At 34.9% G+C, this 18,911-nt stretch overlaps 1 protein-coding gene across 1 annotated transcript in view; it reads left to right on the forward strand.

The window, feature by feature from the left end:
- The first annotated feature begins 863 nt into the window (after nucleotides 1-863).
- Nucleotides 864-18,911, forward strand: part of Orc6 (Origin recognition complex subunit 6) — a 35,112-nt gene continuing 17,064 nt past the window's right edge. The window contains exons 1-3 of the mRNA XM_081744287.1: nucleotides 864-1,082; nucleotides 5,942-6,074; nucleotides 11,632-11,795. Coding sequence (XP_081600413.1) covers nucleotides 1,018-1,082; nucleotides 5,942-6,074; nucleotides 11,632-11,795 — 362 coding nt within the window. The 5' untranslated portion in view covers nucleotides 864-1,017. The remainder of the gene's footprint in view (nucleotides 1,083-5,941; nucleotides 6,075-11,631; nucleotides 11,796-18,911) is intronic.

Here is an 18,911-nt window from a genome sequence, read left to right on the forward strand (position 1 = left end):
CTGCAAAGTAAAATATCACATCTACATTTATATCTTCTCTTACGTAACGTTCGGTGAAGATTGAGAACCTTCCTGCTTTAAATTAAATTGTATGCCTGCTTTGAGACATTTTTTCCACATGTGCCTAACGTCTACTGTTCGGGAGTTTATATTCGATTCGCTCCAAACACCAGTTGTTACCGTCAACTAATTTCAGCAGGTTCCATCTGTAGGTGTTAAAAATATTAATCAATAAATCGGTCAAAGAAGCTCTTGTCTAAAGTTTCCTAATGCTGTGAACTCTTCCCGCCTTATGCAGAGTCGTTTTGATGTACTATTAGCGTCATACTAAAGGCCTGACTACTGCAGGAAGCATATGTTAGTCGAACTCTTTAGTGTGGCACTAATCACGTGTCAGAACGCCTCTGCATAAGGCCCTTCATTTCTAATTTTCTTTCGATGTTCCATTTCTTCTCACATATCCTTGCAACGAATTCTTCGAAACCGGGGGTATCATAATGTAACGGTTTACGTAATCGAACTCAAAATTTGCATTTTTGCCTAATAGGTATAGCAATATTAAAGTTTCATTTTCATGTTTTGCGTTGCTTTGTGCTTCTTAGATTTTGCGAAGATTATAGGAAATGGAGTTCTCGGACAGAATGATTATGTTTGAATTTAGTATCTGCTTTATATCCTTATTCTATTGTTTTTAAAATAATATGTCATATTGTGATGAAGAAGCGAAGCGAAATAAGCAAATTTAAAGAAAGTTTATATATAATATACAATAAGATCGTCCATTTCGAGATTAAACAAATTTGGTCACAATATTCAGAATGAGGTTTATTAAAAAGAAAGTTTACTTTAGCGTGTGTAATAAAGGTTGGCAACTCTGGTGGCGAGTATTTTAAGATGGAGTCATAAAGCAGAAGAGTATTTGTGAAGTTTTAAGTGTCGGGAAATTTATTGTTTATATAATCAAAACGGGAAAAAAATTTAGGTGAAGGGAGTAAACAAAGAACTGAAAAAAATAAAATGGAGAAAGAGTTTATGGCGTTAATGGCACAAGACTTAGGCTGGAATTCTCAACAGGTTGTCCCGTATGTATAAATATTATATTTTTTTGCTGAATATACTTAGCTAGTGTTAATGTAGAGAAGTAATTTACATAATACACTTCATGTGGAGAAGTGACATAGAATATGACTTATTCGAAAGCCTTATTTTGACTGTTTCGGTAAATTTTAACAATGTGCCCTTGTACTTGAAATGGTATGAACATTATTTTGAAATTGTTTAATAGTAATAATACTGATTCTGATAAATTTGTGATATATGGTGATGCATTTGCATACAAATAACTAAAAATTTCCAACTAATTTTAGTCGACTAAAACGATTTCAAAACGCCAAACAAGTCATTTGTAAATATGTTGCATATAAGATGGTTATTTATCAATAATAAAGCTTCTGGGAAAATTACAATTTATGGAGGAACAGTGATAACATTTGATGGGAAGCATGTTCGTTTTTCTGGTTCATTTATCAGATTATGAGGAACTGGAATCATGAATTGTCATACTAATCGGATTACAATCATACTAATCGGAAAAACGAAAACCATTGGAAATTAAATAAACATTTAGCAAACTTGTGAACACTTTATGCAGGTCAAGTTTACACACACCACTCGAAATAATCGTTGAAAAATTATAATTCCTTCACTGATTTCGTTATTGCCTACCATAAGATTCACACTGGATTACATGTGATTACCCCGGTTAGTATAGATGAAGTTCAACGCGGCCATCAGAAGTAATCGTTGAAATTTCAATTTTCCCACAATATTTGATAAATGCAGCATCCGGACATATGCCATGAAGTGCAAGATATACAAACCAAGCTGTACTATATGGCCACTAACGAATGCTCTAGACGAGTCAAAGAAGGGCGCACTGGTGGATCCACGCGGGGGAAAGGGGAGTCCGAAAGGAGCAGGCGTGTCAGCGACGGTAGGTTTGCCTATAAGCAGAGTTAGTGAAAACACGTGGATTTTCGCTAATAACGCTACAGTTGTAAACATAAAATGCAGGTTTTGTACACTGTGCAGAAATACTCTATCGGCAGAAAAAACAGTACCGTATCTAAGGCAGTCATCTTTCATAATTCACTCAGTTATTTTAACAGTCGAAGCATTTGTGATGATTTTTACACTAGTATCTTACACTTGTAAACATAAAATACAGCTGTATTACTTACTGCATAATTCTCCCGCCTTCAGAAATTTGTTTCTTTACATGTCTTTCCATGCAGAACGTGAATTTTAGTGTAAATTTTGTAAAATGTTGTGTGCCTCCAGCATTATTTATTGAATATATACAAGTTGTGGGTCTACCTTCATACATGAAACATAGGTTAAATCCAGATTGCACACATATACATAAATTTCAACATTCAATATATTTTATGTCGAAAATCTATTTTTTTCTTATTTATTTATTTTTTTCCGTCAAAACCTATGTTTGCGAGACAGAACCTTTTCTTCTAGAACACGGGGAATCTTCTCTCTCCATTTTAGTTACCCTTCATAACAGACAGAAATTATTCTCAGTTTATACATATTTTGGCATGAAATGTCTTTGTGATAAGTAAATTACCTGTTGAACCATCACACAAATAATTGCAGGCTGAACTTGAAATTATTCGTTTCCTTTTCTACAATTAATGCTCAATATTTACGAGCAATAATGATGTTGCATGTTCTTATTAAATTATCTTTAGTATTAGTGCGGCCAGTATGCGAATTAATAGATTTTTAAAAGAGGACTTACATTTACTTCCCACACATGAAGTATATTTTACAGTCCATATAAACGTATCCTCCAGCTGCTTTTGTTCCTCCGCAAAAGTGGATATCCTCTCACCTCCCATAATGTATTCTCTTTACTTTATAACGGATACTTTTCATTTGCAAAGAAATAATCATGTCCCATCAGTGTCCGTTATTCAGAGGTTTCACTGTACCACGAATCTTTTCTGAACATACCAAACATGTTATTATAAATTTAAAATTGTTAACCTTTCTAGTTGTGAATAACTCACATTGTGGAACACTTAATAGTAAGAATTTTAGATTTTATTTGTACCGTTAATTTTGCATTAAATTGTTCTGATTGTTCCTAACAAGCACGTCAATTCATCAGTACGTGAGTCGGATGATCTTTTTTTCTAAATCTTAAAGTAAATAATAATAATAATTCAGAAAACTTATCAACATGTAAATGACTACGAAGAAAATTTGTATTAAGACGTACTGGATTATAATAATATTTTTTTCATTTTCGCGTAAGTGAATTCACTTGACAGTTTCCCTTAAATTGATTTTTGTAATTTGTATATAGCCTATTTATTAGACCAACATTATAACAAAAATCAATTAAACTGTAAATTATTATTTGTCACAATTGCATCAAAAGCTCCAATATAAAATTAGTTTTACGAACGAATGCGCCCTTATTACTTTACGATTAATAAGGGGTCCGTAGTGGCTAGGTGGTAGAGCGTTCACCTCTGGTGCTTGGCGTCCTAGGTTCAATCCCAGCTCGTGCCAAGTGAGCTTTCTGGTGGACAAACACCGTGTGTGTGGGTTTTCTCGGGGTTCCCCGTTTCCGCCCACTTTTTTTTTTCCTTTCTGCTGAAATTGCCGAAGTGGGTTGAATTTATGGCCGTAAAAGACCACAATGACATTAGTATCTAAAACATTTTCCTAATCAATTTCCCGACAGAAGAATATTTACGGTAGTTGAGGAGTGACGTAATGAAATAAGTAGGTTTTAATTAATTTGTGATCGGGCAATATCACCAACAGTGCTTCAATCCAAGCAAGAGGAAGCATATTAAATTTTGTAGCATGACATCTTAAAATTAGTATGCCTAATGCTGCTTCAAAAGTAAGACCTTCTCCAAAGCAGAACATGACGTCCGTTCTACGAACAAATTCTGTATTCTTGTCAGTTGCAACAAGTTTATGCTCGAGAAAAGACTGAGTATTTAGCACAACATATTGAATAGTTTGGAAGAAAATTCACAGAAAATCGTGTGCGTAATTTATTCACGATGAAGCTAGTTCTACAGGAGACGATACGTTCAATTTACATAATCAACATGTATGGACATATGTTAACCCCTCATTAAATTCTGGGACATAATAACAAACTTCAGCAAATGTCGGGACTGGAATTGTCGGAGACCATTTGGAGCCATAAATACTTTCTCCCTTGTCGTTTAACTAGTGACATATATATTTATTTTTATCAACGTCAAAGTAAGATTTTATGAACAGTATATCTCTGGATACAAGAAAATAAATTTGGTGTACGCATGATACAGATCCATCTCCTTTCCTTATGGAGGAGCGAACTTATGTAAGCAACATATTTGGAAGTCTATTCATACGAAGAGGTGATTAGTTACGCGGCTGGCTCGCACACCAAACCTGAGTCCGTCAGACTTTTATTTGTAAGGCCATGTGCAAAGTACTGTCTAGACTACAGTAGTTCATAATTTAGACGGTCTGCAATAACATATCTAAGATGAATTTCAGGCAGTTCGAGAAACTCTTTTTTTTTATTTATTTATTTTAATTTTTTTTTTTTTTTTTTTTTTTTTTTTTTTTTTTTTTTTTTTTTGTAAGACTATAAGAAACACATATTATAACACCATGATTCCAGCATTTTAACACAATACAACTATAACTAGGATCTGGAATGTAATTAATTGATCATTGTACAGTTTGATACATTGACATGTTATTAAATGGTCCGCCATTATCATATTGCTACATCGAAATAGTTTCTTCATGCTTGATGCACACACGCTTATTTACACCTACCGTTGTATAGAATATCCTTGGGTCACCATTATGTAATTCTCATACAATTTTGAATACAGAAAGTAATGAGTCTTTGACAGTAATAACCATATCGATTCCACACTAGCTGCTCTGCTCGGGCCTTCGGCCTGTTGTACACCATAGGCTAAAATTGTGCTTAATTGGAAGCTTTAATTCTTTACATTTAGCAGATTTACATTCTCTGAGTTTGCCTACCAATCATCCACCATATTTATGCAATTATTCAAGGAATTTGTTGTATAGGCAAGGTAGCGGGATCTATTAGCGTCAGGTAGTTAAACAATAGCGTAGGTAGCTACATGTATTAGCGTAACTGTTTATTATTAAGACGTAACTGAGACTATTTGCCGCTTATATTAGGATGAAATGGTTTTGGCATTAATCAGCTCTGCAGTTCGTCTGTAGCTCCTAATGCAGGGGTTTTCAGACATAGGTTGGTAAGCCTCTTTTCCTGTTTTACCTTGAGGAATTTCCCTCAGTCTTGCACTGATTATTGGTAGATCACCTTGCAGATATGACGAAAAAGATGAAAGAAAGAAGCACAACATAATAACAGAAATTCACAAAGTTTTCTTTGGAGCCCAATATAAACTTGTTTATGAAATCATCTCACTGACTTAAGTGGAATAAGATAAATAAAATACCATCAGTGCTTTCTTTCCCGGTGAGTTCACTTCTTTATATTTTCATGGTATTATTATTCCTATTTTTATCTTTCGAGAGCAAGACCTCAGGTTAAAACCAAAAGTTTGGAAGTGCAAGGATTATCCCAAGAATCAGAACTGGAAGTAGGTGAGATAATTGTTCAAATCTGTGAAAATTTCAGAGTGTGTTAGCGTAGTGGAAAGTGGTTGATTGAAATGATTGGCTAATCTCTTTAACAGCTGATTTGATAGTGTACAGACACAGACATATCCTAAATAATAAAACAATGATTTTTAATACTTCGTAATTTGTGTTAACGTAGTTTTATTTCAGATAAATTCATTTCTTGTTGCAATTAAAGAGTTGATTTTGCTCACAGTGCCTATTTTATTGTATTCTACAGGAAGGCGTTAGAATACATGAAGCTATTCGACTCGAAAACGAATGGACAGCCAATAGAATATATATGCAATGCACATTTTATGGTGATCTGTCTTGAACTAGCCGCCCGTTCGCTTGGAGAGAAAGTTAATCGAGTAAGTATTTTGTGTAATTTTCAGTTATTTTATGTCATTGTTGGTTTGGAATGTTCTGTAAGCAAGTAGGAAAGTAAAATAAATACTTAGTAAAAGAATAACTATTTACTGCTTCCAAAGGCACTTTAATTGTGGAAAATTGTTTCAGCAATTGCTGTTGCTCTCAGAAACTCACATGAAACAATATTATTACTATTATTTCTCAGAATTTCATTTTGCACTGTTTTCATGTACCCAGTTGAAAAATGATGTTTAAACTCTGCACTATGTAGTTAATGTAAATCTCTTTATACTCAAACACTGTTCTTTTGAACGATATATTACTGCAAATATTTTGCGCTATAACTTCTTTTCTAACAATATACGTAATGTAGGACTAGGTTTGTAGAATGAGTTCACCATTGATAAACACACGTAAAGTTACTGTCGTGGTTTTGAACATACAAGATTACGTGCTTTTTCAACGTAAGCAATCACTTGAAATTCCTATTAAGCAATGGCCATTTTCTTATCAAACCATAAGTCTTCCAGTAACTTCTTAATTTGCACTAGAATTAATCACTGTGAAAATTTGAAATCGACTGCAATCTGCTGAATTAGCGTTAATGATGTTCACGTCAGAGCTACAGACGAAGGCAGCAGAGATTGCTGAAACAGTCTAGTGCAAGTAAAGTACATTCGGACGTTTGGACACGTAAGTTATATTTTCACTAACTATACGAATATGCGTCAAATCATGTCTTTAGATAAGTAAAATAAATATTGCAGAAACTATGTTTGTGCATATAATGTTTTTAATGAATAAGTTAATGTGTTGTAAAACTTTAGGAGCAGTAAAGATCAAGGTATCAATCTGCGCGGAGTACAAATGTTTATATACGCACCTTTGTACCAACAGGTATGAAACTATTTAGAAATAGCACTAAAAAATGATTCCTGGTCTTGCTGGAACTGGTATTGCATGAATTTTGTACGTTATTCCGTCGTAATTTCATACGTAGCTGTATAAAAGCGCAAATAAACAATTAAATATTTGTACGTATATACTGCAGTTTGTAGTTGTGACACACCATCTTGGATATGTTCAAGTCGACACGCACCTCAAAGCAGTAACAGAATATAAATTTAATTTTCACAGGATACAAGCTCAGGCATCGTTCATGTATGCCGCTTGGTTATGGCAGTCGAGCATAAAAGATGTAACAGCTACCTAAGATCTTGGGATTGTCGTATAGTACTCTTTCTATAGATAATAGGCTCAACTACGTTCGGAATGTACAAATAAGAGACCATTGTCTTGCAAATATCACTGTTTTATTGCTGTATAAATAATGTTACTTATTCAGTTATCTGCTTCACCTAATTTGGCATCAGGAAGTGTAGTAACATACATGAGCTACAGATTCCAACCAAAGCTTGCACAATCTCGTGCGGTTCATAGATAAGTCAAAATAGCAATAGGTGGAGCTACTAGTAATGCATTGGTATACACATAAATACATTTAGCATCGACGCTTTACCGTAATTCTTACGTTTTTATTTAGTTACTTTATACTTCAATTACTCAATAGCGAACATCGTTGAAACTGGTATAGCTCCCTACAGCTGCCCAACATGTAGGTTTATTAGACTAACAGTGGAAATTACGCTAGATATAAAGTTACAAGAAACACCAGTATGTGCCAATGTACGAACAAAAAGATTGGCATTACAGAGAACGTCTTACGTTTCAATAGGTACCGTAGTGAATTATGTAGAAGCAGGGTTGGCTGGTTTAAACCAGCTGGTTTTTTCCAAAAAAAAAAAAAAAAAAAAAAAAAAAAGTTTAAACCAAAAAAAGAAAAAAAGAAAAGAAAAAAATATGCTTTAAATCGTGTGAACTTAATGGTGACGTTTCCACATATCAAACCACCCGCATTACGTTTATCTACTTTTCACCTTTTAATCAAGAGGTCCCGTGTTCAATTCTCGGTCGAACCACAACCCATCTTTCAAATGTAAACTAAGTAGCGATTCGAGGTGTCCCTTTAAGCGAAAGTCTTCTCCGTGATAACCTTGGTATTTCATAAGGATGTTAGGCCTAAACATACGAAATAAAACCAAATTATATATTTCTACTTGAATGAATGCCTGTTTTTTTATAAAGAAGCCAAGCTTGCCTCGTATTGATAGAAATTGGCAAAATTTATTAACTGCCTACGTAGCTTCCAACATCAACTTGGATTTGACTTTGTTTTAATTTTATTGAATGATATCTACATACCAAATTTGTAATTTAATACCTCAGTTTTAGCGTAATGATTATGATATGTTGACCTTAAAATTTTACATACAAATACATTTAAAATAATAACAGGATTTTCCCAATGACTAAGGCGGGAGTTTCCCGATTATATATAATTCTACTTGTGTAAGTGTTCATCTTTGTGTCCTTTTGAAATGACTCTTGACAATTATATTAACAAGTACGCCTATGTAAAGATCAGTACAACGTATTTTTATCAGTAGTCCTTCGTGAGTGAGTCGGCAATCGCATTTGTGACCAATTAGTCCCGGCTTCGTGTCGAGATGGACAATTTCTCTTGGATGTAAGTCGAGAAGCGGTTTGCATTCCGCTTTAAGCTTATGTGACCCCTTCCAGCATTACCTTGTTATTGCATAATAACACCAAGGCAAAACAAGCTAATTTCTGTCCATATCTAATATAAATACATAGAGTAAATTATTTAAACCAAGAAAACGTGGTTTAAACCAAAAAACCGGGTTTAAACCAAAAAAACCTGGTTTAAACCAAAGAACCGGGTTTAAACCAAAAAAAAAAACCTTTTTTTTTTTGTTGTTTTTTCAATAAAAACCATGGTTTTTGCCAACCCTGTGTAGAAGAATTAAAACATACATTATGGCTATGGACGAACGTAGTGGGAACCTAAACAACTTTCTAGTAAACCATTATGAGATCAACGGCGTCATCCGTACATAAAAGAGCGATCGTATTGTAATGAAGTAACTTCTAATCACAATTTCAAAGACAACTGCCTCGTTCACTGATTAAATTATCCATTTACGTGTAAAATATATCACATAAAAATTATGTAACTTCAGGTTGATGAACAAACTGTTACGATCTAACTTTTTCTTCTTCCCTACAGTATTAACAATTGTTCGTGAAGCGTTACAGATGTCATTGACAACTGCTGAAATTGCTCTAATAGAGATTTCTGTTTACTGAATTTAATTAATAAACATTAATCATGAATTTATATACAAATAACAAGAATATTAACATATTCTAATAATCATACCCATGATGATATTTTCGTAGCAAAATTATCAAGCTATTATCACCATCAGCATATAAATATTTTGTAAATTCAATTGAAAAAACAAAAAGAAAAAAGATTAAGAAGCAGTTATTTTGGGAGTTTTCAAATTCGTAATGTGCAGAGGGGCCGCGGTGGTTCAGTGGTAGAGCGTTCACCTCTGATGCTTGAGGTCCCGGGTTCGATCCCAGCCCCCGCCAAGTGAACTTCGTGGTGGACAAACACCGTGTGCGTGGGTTTCCTCGGGGTTCTCCCGTTTCCTCCCATTTTCTTCATTCCACCATTTCATTCATTACTCATCATCATCACCGTCTCCTCTAGCCTAATCGGCATAACCATGGGACGTAAAACTCAAAGATTTCATTTCATTTTCGTAATGTGTAGAGGTTATATGAAAATAACAATTTCTGTAACGAACTTGTTTGTTCCATAGTTTCCTCATTCAAAGTATTCGCCATAGTGAATTTTCTCCAATAATTCCCAGGATGAGAAAAAGCGGAAAGGCTATTACTCAGCTATTAGACTTTCCGGGTTTTTTTCATTAAATATAATCACCGCTCGCAATATTGTGATAATTCCCAGGATATTGAAGGTTTATTGGGAATCGAGGAACAAAGCCTCAGATTTATAGAAAACTAATCGAGTTGCTGGTATCTCAGTTGATAGAGCGATTCGCTCGGCTAACAGGATATTGAGGTTCAGGTTCCCACCATTACAGCAATTGGATTTTATTCTGTTTTATTTTGCAGAGCGAAGCCTTCACCGACCAGAATGAATTTAAAAGAATGATAATAATATTGTATATTGCAATAATTGTGCTCTGTATAATAATTCGACAGTAAGCACATACGAAATGAAACAAAGAGCGAAACTTAATCAGATCAGATCGAGAAATCTCGCTTATCTGCTTTGGCATTTCATAGAAAAATCCTAAGCAGAAACTGATAATTATTTAAGTGCTAAATTATCATGATGTAAATAATGCTTGCTACGTGATCGAACGACTTATTGTGAAGATTTACTTAAGAAAGACAATAATTGATGCATTTTAATCTAATTGTTAAAGAGATAAGTGGAACACTTAATTTGTTGATTACGATCTGTAAAAGTTCTGCACAGGAACCACTTCAGTGGCCTAGCTCAACAGGTTACCCACATGGAGATTAAAATGTGCCAATTACTATCATGAAGTAAGTATTCTAGTTAATCGCAGTCAAGACCTATCTTAAGATGATTTGAGAATCTGTACAGTATGATCAAACTCATTTATTTAAATAAAGAGTGAGTAACTTGTTTAGATCTTCATGTGAATGCCTTAACTGGGTGGACAAGACCAAGAATAAGTGGTTAAAACTCTGAGGAAAAACCTTACAGACGCAGTCAGCGAAGTAAGTGTCCATCTTACCACCTTAGTAATTACCGTACAAACTTAATATAATTGTCCCTAAGTAAGAACTTACTTATGAACTGGCAGGGTTGGCTGGTTTAAACCAAGATGGTTTAAAGCAGCTGTTTTTTTTTTTTTTTTTTTTCAAAACAGACAATTGATTTAAACCAAAAAATGAAATATGTTCGTAACAGTGTAAGTATTCTTAAAATCTTGATGAAAATATATTTGTGGATTATCACGTTTCACTCGCGTATATTATTCGTATTATATTCAGATCTAAATTTCCCATACATTGCTCAAAGAGATTATGCTACAAAAGGAACTTTTTTTTTTTTATTAAGTTTATGAATGTTTCTTTTGTGATACTTTTGTAGTTTGTTATTATTGTTATGCAATTGCAATCAAAGAAATTCTAAATATTGTTTCGTTTTAATAATGTTTACTATTGATAAAATACATCAAAGTACTGTACTTTTTTGGGGGAGGGGTTATACAAACCCCACGAGAGGCATTTATTGAAATCACGCTGTTTGTCCAACACAAAGTTCACTTGGCGCCAGCATGGATGAAAAAAAAATCGTTCTATTGTCGTAATTAGGTAGTAGTAATGAAACGAATATATGTAACTTTTCTGTTGTTTTTGCGTAATGCATATTTACCTTTAGGATAATCAATTTTGTTCACGTTTTGATGTGCCAAGCACATATTTGTTGATCTGTTGGGTAGTAATAATTATTGTGTATTCAGAAATGATATTAATTGAATACTTTTTAATATTTTTTTTTAAGTTCAAAATTGTATTTTAATATAGTTAATTTTGTTAATTGAAATTTATATTATATTACAGCATGCGACTTTTCGGTTAGCAACGAGAAAATTGCTTTTATATAATAAAGAGTACAATACTGTTGCGCAGATATTAGGTATAGATAAAAAATTTGAAGTAGCGGAAATTTGTGAACAACTGGGTATTCCACAAGTACAGGATCTTGCCGAGAAAATTCTAAAAAGGTAAGTCACTTTCCTATTCCTCCAGTTAATTCTAATTTTTCTTTTTTGTTCAATCAAAAAAAGTAGTAGTTGTATTTACTTTCAAGAGAAATAAGTTCCTTTGTTCAGAAAAATTGTACATTTTAGACTATATTAACTAAAAGACTATTAGTAAATATCATGAAAGAATTCTGTTTTATATATATTCAGTTACTGTTAAAACAAATGAATCCCAGCATAGTCATGTAAAAATCAGAATTAAAGATACTTATATGATAGATAGTTTTGAACAAAAACACACTGAAAAGGAACACTTAGCTTTCATATCTTGAAAGGCTCATCGTAGCAGTTGACAACGAGAGAATAATGGAGGAAGGGAGAGAGAGCCACATATCATTGTCATCTATTTTTATTGCTATAATGGTAAATGTGCTTTCAATAGTTAAGTCAATGTGACAGTGGAGTTTCAAGAGGAGAAAAAGTAAAAAGGATGAGACACGGCCCACGGAGATAACTGCAAAAAAGTGAATAAGATTGTAGGTAGAAAGGATAGTAAAAGTCAATGTAAGAATAAAATAATAAAAAATAAGAGAGTAGCGAGCGAGGTATAATAAACTATAAATATATTTAAAAAAGAATCGTTTTAAATCGTGTTACCGTTTTAAAGACATAATATTTAATTTAATGAAACGCAGTAAGAAGTATAATGAACATGCTTCAGAAACGTCAGTCCTCAGACTTAAGTTTTTAAGACACAGAGTAACATAAATTGAAATGTAGTGACTTTCATATAGTTCAGATACATATATATAGGATGTTAATGAACTATACCGACAAACTTTAAGAGGTGATTCCTCACATCAAAATAAGAGAAAAAGTTCATGTGGACCTATGGCGAAAAGTGCATAGTTTCAGAGCTAGTGCTGTCCAAAATAGCGAAAACGCAAAATTTCAAGAGGCCCTATTTCGAATTCGAGAGACCGTGGATAGTGGTCCTTATCAGCGTAAAGTAAGTCACGCATACGTAATCCAGATATGCATATTTCATTAATGTTCAATGGGTGTACGGATTATTCCCTGCAGGGTGAAATTCCCGGACATGCCATCAACCGAATTTTAAGATATGCTCTGACTTTATGATTGGTCCAAAGTAGCAAACGATAAGCCTTGATAGCAGTGAACACGGAATCCTTTAGTGCGATGTCGAAAGTATTAAGGAGCGTCAGCAACACGGTCTCTCGTACTCGGGAAAACGCATGATGCGATGTTTTGTTTCACGCTTATACGTGAAGAAAACGAAATATACCGTGACGAAATACATATCATCACACGTCATTGCGAACACAAAGAAACATTAAGCTGCCGGTTCCTAACACTTCCACCTTCCCTCCGAAGCATTGGACTTCCATTGCTGTCAAGGTTTTCCTCCTGCCTACTTTGGACTCTTCTTGGAATCAGTGTATATCTCAAAACTCTATTGAAAACACATCTGACAATTACACCCTGTAGGGAATACCCTTTATACCTATTGACATTTGATGAAATATGCACTTTTAGATTGTGTATGCCTGGCTTCCTTTACGCTGATAAGGACCACCATCCACAGTCTCTCGAATTCGAAATAGGGTCTCTTGAAATTTGTCTTTTTCGCGATTTTGGACATCCCTAGCTCTGAAACCATACACTTTTCGCCATAGGTTCATATGAACTTTTTCTCTTTATTTTCATGTGGGGAATCGCCTCTTAAAGTTTGTCGGTGTAGTTCATTAACACCCTGTATATATATATGTATATAATAGCGGAAATTCAAGGGATTCCATTTCATTCATTCATATAAAACAATAGTATCTCTTTCTCTGTTATCACATACATGCATACACAAGTATTTATGTATTCTGGAAGAACGAATAAAGATTTTCAAGAAGTAAAAAAAAAAAATAAAAATAAAATAAAATAAAATAAAAATTCTAGTAGGATAGAGGGCAGATTGAGAATGCAGTTTTTTTTTCTTTCTTTCTTTCAACGAATACTTCGTAGTTTCGTAGTTTCTAACTTTCTGCGGTTGTACTAGTAATGCCAAGAATCTTGCAGTCAGGAAACTTACTTTTGTCAATAATAAATGTACTAAAAATGTAACTGATATTAACTAATTTACGGTGACAATATATTTATTGCAACAAAATAATTTCTAAACTTGCTTGTGATCTCGTCTTCAGTCACTCACTACATTTCATTGTAACTGATATGGTTTGTTGCGCGTTACAATGTAAGTATAAACTGAAACTTCATTTAATCACATGTTTTAAAAATTATTATGTGGAATCATAGGTTGAACAAGTATTTATATTCTGTATACATGATGGGTGAAAAATAACTAGGTAATAAAAACCTGCTATAAATTCTGTAATATTGATCCTTATTTACTAGAAAAAAGTGTACATGTTCTTTGTTAGATAATAAAACAAAAGAATATGTTAAATTTCAACTAGGCACCTGTGTGATTAACAAGCTTCCTCAAAAAGCCAGGGATACAGTGGATACTTTTTGGAAGGAAGTCAATTGAAATGTTGGCAATAACCTCTTGAATCCATGCGTCCATAAATTTTTGTGAGTGAAAATTGAGCTCTGTACGCAAAACCAGACGTATTGCATGATTGCTTGATAATTCACTTTCATGAGCTGCTTTTTTGGCTGCGATCTGGATTCCCTCATAAACAGATAAGTGGTCCGCTATGTTTGTTTACTTTACGCGTATTTTTTATTATTTCCAGCGGTCAGTTGAACTAAGTGCAGGAGGCAGTGTGAAATCTTAATATACACTTATATGATGGCACTGTTTTCATCATGATATCATTAATATTATAATTTTTATAAAGTATTAAAAATACCTAGTTGTTTTTCACTTACCCTATATAGAGAAGAGTTATACGCTATTTTTAAGGTTTCTATTTTAAATATATTGACACCGATATAACAATAAAGAAAATAGTAGTACTGTGATTAAACTTACTTCTACTACTATGCAACTTAACAACATAATTAAGATGGGAATTCATTTATTGAAGTTCACAAATAGAACTCAGGTTAAGTTCTTCAAATAGAATGTGTGAAGCTTGTAGGAAAGTGTACTGGAACTAAGAACGAGACGTAAACGTGGCTTTTCTGCTTTTATGTTTTATTTGCGTAAGCCAAAATAAATGTTCAACCATCTTAGTTCTAAAATTCACAAAATTTGCGAACTGTGAAATCTTCTAGTAGAATTAATGTTTACAAAAATCAGAAATAAATGGAAAGTATAAATTAAAAACATATTATGGAATTCCGCATAAATTATCAACGTGTATAGTTATTTTGTAAAAACTGTGAATTGACGGGAAATTCAGGTACAATTATTAAGGGCAATCAAAAATTGAAATTAAAGTATTAAATACTTTGCACTAATTGCTCTTTAAAGAAAGCAAAACTTACAATAGGAGATGTAATAATAAAGATCCGGTTATGCAGTAATAAAAATGGTGCTGAATACGTTCCCAGAAAGAAAAGAAGTATTCAATTAAAGTAATAAATACAGAGGCTCAAGATGAGCTACTTTTCTTAGTATTGATTGAATTTAGACTAACTGAGAACCAAATAATAAAGTATACGACTTCAGCTACTGATAAAGTTCTGTGGTTAGGTAACTCAAACAACATAAATAATAAGTTACGTTGTATAATAATCTTGCCAGCAAAAGAGCAAGACGCCATGTTGAAAACGAATAAACATAATCAGCCTACGTTGAACTGGGATTAATATCTTCGTTAATTGCAGTGTCTACTGCAGGAAAATAAGTTAAATGAAGCAAGAAAGGAAAATTTTCGGAAAGATGGGTATGGTATGATTGACTTTACGAGGGAAAGAACCGGATCCCAAAACGCCGACCTTTTTGTATCTAGTGACTACACTGAATCTTGCACTGAAGACAATAAAGATAGACTTATCCTCTTGGTAAAGTTTGTGTGTAAATGTAGGATAAGGAAAGTAATGTTTATCTGTTACTGCATGATTTCTAGTTTGCGCTGATTATTTTCAGCGATGTGGCCGACATGACTGTGCTAAGAGAACGAACCTCTGAAGAGTTCGCAAGTTCTAGTTTTGATAAATACTGTGTGCAGTGACCATTTGCAATCGGGTTTTATTCGGGCTCGTGCGTGGTCGGGCTCACTATTTTCAAAGAATTTAATACTCATTAATATCAGTGAAGCTTATGCTAGCTCAGATTCGCAGACCTTAATGAAACTCACGCGCTTACTTAAGGCTCTTCGTTAAGCTCACCCTTATGTTTAATGAATAACTTAAAGACAACGAAGAAAATCAGGAATTTCGAAAATGAGCCAAGTAGCATATAAAAAGCGCTATTAAATAAATTAGTAACCTTTCCAAACTTTTTCTTATAGATCAGTTATTTGGGTGCACTAGTTCATGACGTCATAATTGTTGGGCACTCAAATTTATACACTATATGAAAAGTCTTGAAAATACTTCATATAGTAGTTTATACGGGGGGTGTTCAAATAAAAAGATAACTGTGGCTATAATCGAAGTCTTCATTCAAAAGTAGAGGCATGAGCACAATTATCCCATTGTTTCACTACTCTAAGAATTCCCTGTCCCCAGAATTCCTGTGGTTCTGACAGCAGCCAGTCCTTCAGTTCGTCGTCCGAGTTGAAGCGCTTCCGTTTGAGATTTTTTTAAGCAGACCAAACCGATTGAAGTCGCAGGGTGACATGTCCGTGCTGTAGGGGGATGCTCAGGCTGCTCCCACTTGAACTTGTCCAGTACACTTTGTGTTGAGCATCTTGGGAACCCACTGTGCGCACACCTTTCGGTAACCCAACCTGTCGTGCACTATTGTCCACACTGTTCCAGCGCTTGTCCCCACCATCACTGACAACATTCACATTGTGATACGCCGATCACTTCTCACCAGGTCGTTCACCTTGTCGATGAGTTCGGCCGTAATTACTGTGTTTGCCTGGCCTGGTCTCGGGTCATCACTCAAACTCTCCAGGCCTTCATGAAAACAGGCATTGTACTTTCTCACTTACTTGTCGGACACACAGTTACCTCCGTATACTGCCACCATCCGGCGATGAATATAGATGGGTTTAACGCCTTCCGCAGTCAGAAATCTGATAACACCCTGCTGCTCCTCAGTCGTCGAATTATTTCAATGTGAACACCATGATTCGGACGGAACACACAACTGCCTGATTCTCTCTTGCGCCATGTGAGAGGCGCTTGCGCATGCGCACAATTACGCCGAACACTACATTCTCTTCTCTAGATGTCACACTACGTTGTCTCAAAGCGTCATAGTGGCATATTCCTATTTCTATATACAGGGTGTTTAAAAAAACACAGATTTCATTTGGGTCTAAAATTTCTAACAGAAGTCCGATTTTCATGCGGTTTGTGGCAAATGAACAAGGAAGGATGGGAGATTAAATGGGGCCATGTTTACTGGTTTAAATGCATCCTGGTGGTATCGGCCACGCCTCAAGAAAAATTGCAAACATTCGTCAGTGTACCTTACAATTGGAATCAAGTGCGGTGCGGTGTGAGGATTTGAGTTTTCTTCGTACATGGAAACCTCGCCAAGGTCAATAAGAATAAGAAACTGGGCCGTTGTATTGGGAATTGCGCTGTACAATTCTGTGCTACTGTGTGAGTATAATCAGGACACAGTGAGAATAGTATACTCTTTAGAGCAACATGAGTTTATTGTTAAAAGTTTTTGGTAAACGGAATCTGTTGTTGCTTCGCGAAGGTCATTTAGAAACAAATTTGCCTCACGTTCTGCCCCAGATAGTTACATAATATGCCATTGTGGTTAGTGAATAAATTGGAAGAAACAGGATCGCTTCTGAGTGAGACAGGGAAGCATCGGACCCTGTAGGCAGCTCTTGTGGAAAATGTCATTTATCGACTCCTTAGGTCGCCCAAGAAATCTCTCCGTTGTTTGTCGCAAGAAATCGGCTGTAGCTATTCAGCATGGGATTTTTGGATGTTACCGCTAACACTTAATTTGTATTCTGCAATTTCGCTTAAAAAATCCAAAACCTCATTTCAATTGCAAGGTACACTGGCGAATATTTGCTGTTTTTCTTGAGGCGTGGCCGATGTTACTCCGAATGAATTTAAACCAGTAAACATAATCCCATAAATCACACATCCTTACATAATCATTTGCCACAAACTGCATGAAAATCGGAACCTCAGTTAGAAATTCTAGACCCAAATGAAATCCGTGAGTATTAAAAGAATCACTCTGTATATATACAGGGTGGACCATTTTAATTAATCCACGGAAATATCTGAAAAATGATAAAACATAGAAGAAATGTTTGAAGTACACGTTATATATTGCTAAGGGGGAAAATCATTTCCGCCAAAAGTACCCCTCCCCACCCCCCGGAAATGGGGGTAACGGGGGGTAACTTTGAAATGTCAAATGGGAATATGGGTCGAGTAATATCCCGTTCGAAAGGTCTTGGAAAACTAAGTAACGCTGTACCAAAATTTGTTTCATATGGAGCACCAGTTTTAAAATGGCCGCCATGATATAGTTCGGAAACTCCAATAGCCGTAGTATGAAAACCATGGGAGGTAAATGATTGGAACAAAATTGAAATACGTAAATATTATAGGGCATATCGAATGATGCGATCCCTGTGATACCAGTGGCCTCCCTGAAGGGGTCTTGGGGGCTAACTTCAAAATTTCAAATAGTAACATGAGTCGAGTGGTACCTCGTTCGATAAATCTTGCAAAATCAAACATCTTGCAGGAGAAAACGATTAATCCACATTAACTCAGTACACCAATTCTCTATCCATGAAGTCTGCCTTCCAATCAGCATTGGGTAGTCAAGCGTACGCCCGAATCGTTGTCCGGTCGGACATTGAAATTTTGAAGTTAGCCCCCAAGACCCCTTCAAGGAGGCCACTGGGATCACAGGGATCACATCATTCGATATGCCCTATGATATTTACGTATTTCAATTTTGTTCCATTCATTTACCTTCCATGGTTTTCATACTATGGGTACTGGAGTTTCCGAACTATATCATGGCGGCCATTTTGAAACTGGTGCTCC

The sequence above is a fragment of the Thermobia domestica genome, chromosome 2, assembly GCF_964235325.1.
Source record: "Thermobia domestica chromosome 2, izTheDome1.hap1.1, whole genome shotgun sequence".
NCBI lineage: Eukaryota > Metazoa > Arthropoda > Insecta > Zygentoma > Lepismatidae > Thermobia > Thermobia domestica.